Raw genomic sequence first — 2,370 nt, 5'->3', positions numbered from 1 at the left:
TCTGTTAAATTTTGCTATTCTGACTGGGGTGAGATGATATCTCATAGTTGTTTTGATTTTCATCTCTCTTAGAGCTAGGGATTTTGAACATTTCTGTGTGGTTGTAAGCAAGCAATTTAGCTTCTCTGAGCTCTCACCTTCCAAAATGGTACTATCACTGATCAAAAAATATCGGGGGTCAGGGGAAACCAGCCGACAAAGCTACCCCTAAATTGGACTGACACAGTGACTGACAGTGGGCTCTGGCATATCACAGACATTTCAAGGTTCAGATCTGTTGTTCACAGAGTCCCCATGAGTTGTAATTTGCCTCGAAGGCGCCCAGCAACATTTACATAGGAGGCCAGCAGAGCTCCCTACACAAATATTGCATCACTTTATATTAGACCCCTCCTGCCATCCCAGAGTCACGCGGTTCCAGGTCACCAGCTGCTCTGCGGGAGAAAGATGGGCAATCTCCTCCCGTGTGATTAACTGCCTCTGAAAACCCACCAGAGGGTCGGCTATGGGTCAGTTCCGACTCAGTGGTAAACACCACCACGACCTGACAACCTGCTCAAAGTTTACTTTACAACTGAGGAAAGGGCTCTAGCATAATAAGTATAGTAAGTAGGTTAAACATGGGCCACTAACCGGAAGATCAGCAGTTTAATGGAGAGAGATAAGACAATTCCTCCTGTTAGATTTACCACACTGGGAATCCCAGAGAGAGTCACTGTGAGTCCAGACCACTGGTCAGCAGTGAATTTGATTTTGGGCTTTTACAGATAAGGAAACTATACTCCTTGACTGCCCCCACAGGCAAGCTCTGACTCGCTGAGTTCTTGTCATGTTCTTAAGTCTACATGACGTGTGCAGAATTATGCTGAGTATTCCAGGCCAATCACAGAGCTCAACTTCAATTCCTTGCAGCTGAGTCAGAACCGACTCATACCTGACCCTCCCGTGGGTTTTCAGAGACAGTAAATCACACAGGAGGAGTTGGCATATCTTTCTCCTGCAGAGCAGCTGGTGGATTCAAACCACCTGCCTCTGGCTTGACAGTGCAACTACCAAAGCAGTAGGCCACCAGCTGGCTTGAAATCTGAAAAACTTTACTACAGCAATCCTTAGCTCCAGGGCAAAGCCAGCCTGAAAAGAGGCAGAACTGGGACAGGAAGATAAGAAAGAGATCTTAATCTATTTGCAGCAAACCCTAGCTCCCTCAAATTTGCAAACTCTGGCCAGAGACTACACAAAAACACCCCTTTTTCCTGTCCAATAGTATTTCCCAAAGAAAACCAAAAGTCACCTACCCTTCCAAGGAGATGTATACATTTTTTTCTTAGTGCCTTTCCAGTTATACTAAACTCTTAACCCTTCCTCTCCTCCTCCCCAGGGAGTTGCTAATTGTGTTGTTTCTTTTTTCCACTCTGGTAACACCATGGGTTACATGTTGGGTTTTGGTTGTTGGTTTTGCTGTTGTGTTTTTTTTTCCTGGGGACTCGAGTCCCAGAGAGCAATGATGTTGTAATAAACACAACCCGGACCAAATGCCTTCCCATCATATTAGATGATGCCATTTTCCACCAATCAGGCGCCTCGGGAAGGCAGCCCACTCGCCAATGAGGGCCCAGGCAGAGGCTGCCAGGGGGAGACCTGGCCATCTGCAACTAAAAATAAGGGCGCCTCCTGATTGGCCACTGCCACTTTGCAACAGGAGTGGGGACCCGCACGCAGCAGGCGCCGTCCAGAAGGGCACCCGGCAAAAACTTTCACAGCCCCGGGATGGGCTAGTCCCAGTGCTTTTGTTTCTTCCTAATTTGGAGACTTAAAAAATGGGGGGGGGGTGTTGAGACCTGGAAGCAGGGGGCCCTCCGGTACACAGTGTCCCTCTTTAGATACCTTGAGTGGACAAAGGTCCTTAACAGCTGGCCAGACTTGAGGAAAGGAGAGGGCTGTCAGCAGGCCAGGAGCCAGCACACTCACCTGTCCAGCCGTGTCATAGAGTCCCAGAAGGTACTGCTTGCCTCCCACGGTGACGCTGACTGTAAGGACAGAAGTGGGGGCGGGGAGAGAAACTCACTAGGACTCTATCCCCGCCAGGACCCTCCTTTCACGGCCCTAAGGGGGGTGTGCGAGTGCTCCCCGGGACAAGTCCCTCTCCCCTTCCCTTGCTCCCAGGGACGTGGTGTGAGATCTGAGTCCACGGTAACCCCAGCGGCCCACCCTCTTCTCCCAAGTCCCATGGCCACGTCTCTCCGGCCCCACCGAGGTCTTTGCGGGGGCTTAGGACGGGAGGGGAGATGGCTCAGGGAAGGTCACGGAAATCGGCCCAGGACACCGGGGTGCAGTAGACCGCAGGGGACAGAGGAAGCAGTGGGGGGGGGG

At 50.9% G+C, this 2,370-nt stretch overlaps 1 protein-coding gene across 1 annotated transcript in view; it reads right to left on the bottom strand.

Annotated features, from left to right (window-relative positions):
- RHOQ (ras homolog family member Q) overlaps positions 1–2,370 on the bottom strand; it is a 43,902-nt gene that overhangs the window by 40,503 nt on the left and 1,029 nt on the right. Inside the window, exon 2 of the mRNA XM_006881009.1 lies at positions 1,969–2,027. Within this exon, the coding sequence (XP_006881071.1) occupies positions 1,969–2,027 (59 nt within the window). The remainder of the gene's footprint in view (positions 1–1,968; positions 2,028–2,370) is intronic.

This window comes from Elephantulus edwardii, unplaced genomic scaffold (genome assembly GCF_000299155.1).
Source record: "Elephantulus edwardii isolate Elephantulus edwardi_28Jun2011 unplaced genomic scaffold, EleEdw1.0 scaffold00011, whole genome shotgun sequence".
NCBI classification, from domain to species: domain Eukaryota; kingdom Metazoa; phylum Chordata; class Mammalia; order Macroscelidea; family Macroscelididae; genus Elephantulus; species Elephantulus edwardii.
The sequence above is the reverse complement of the archived record's forward strand: the minus strand, read 5'-3'. Positions and strand labels throughout refer to the sequence as shown.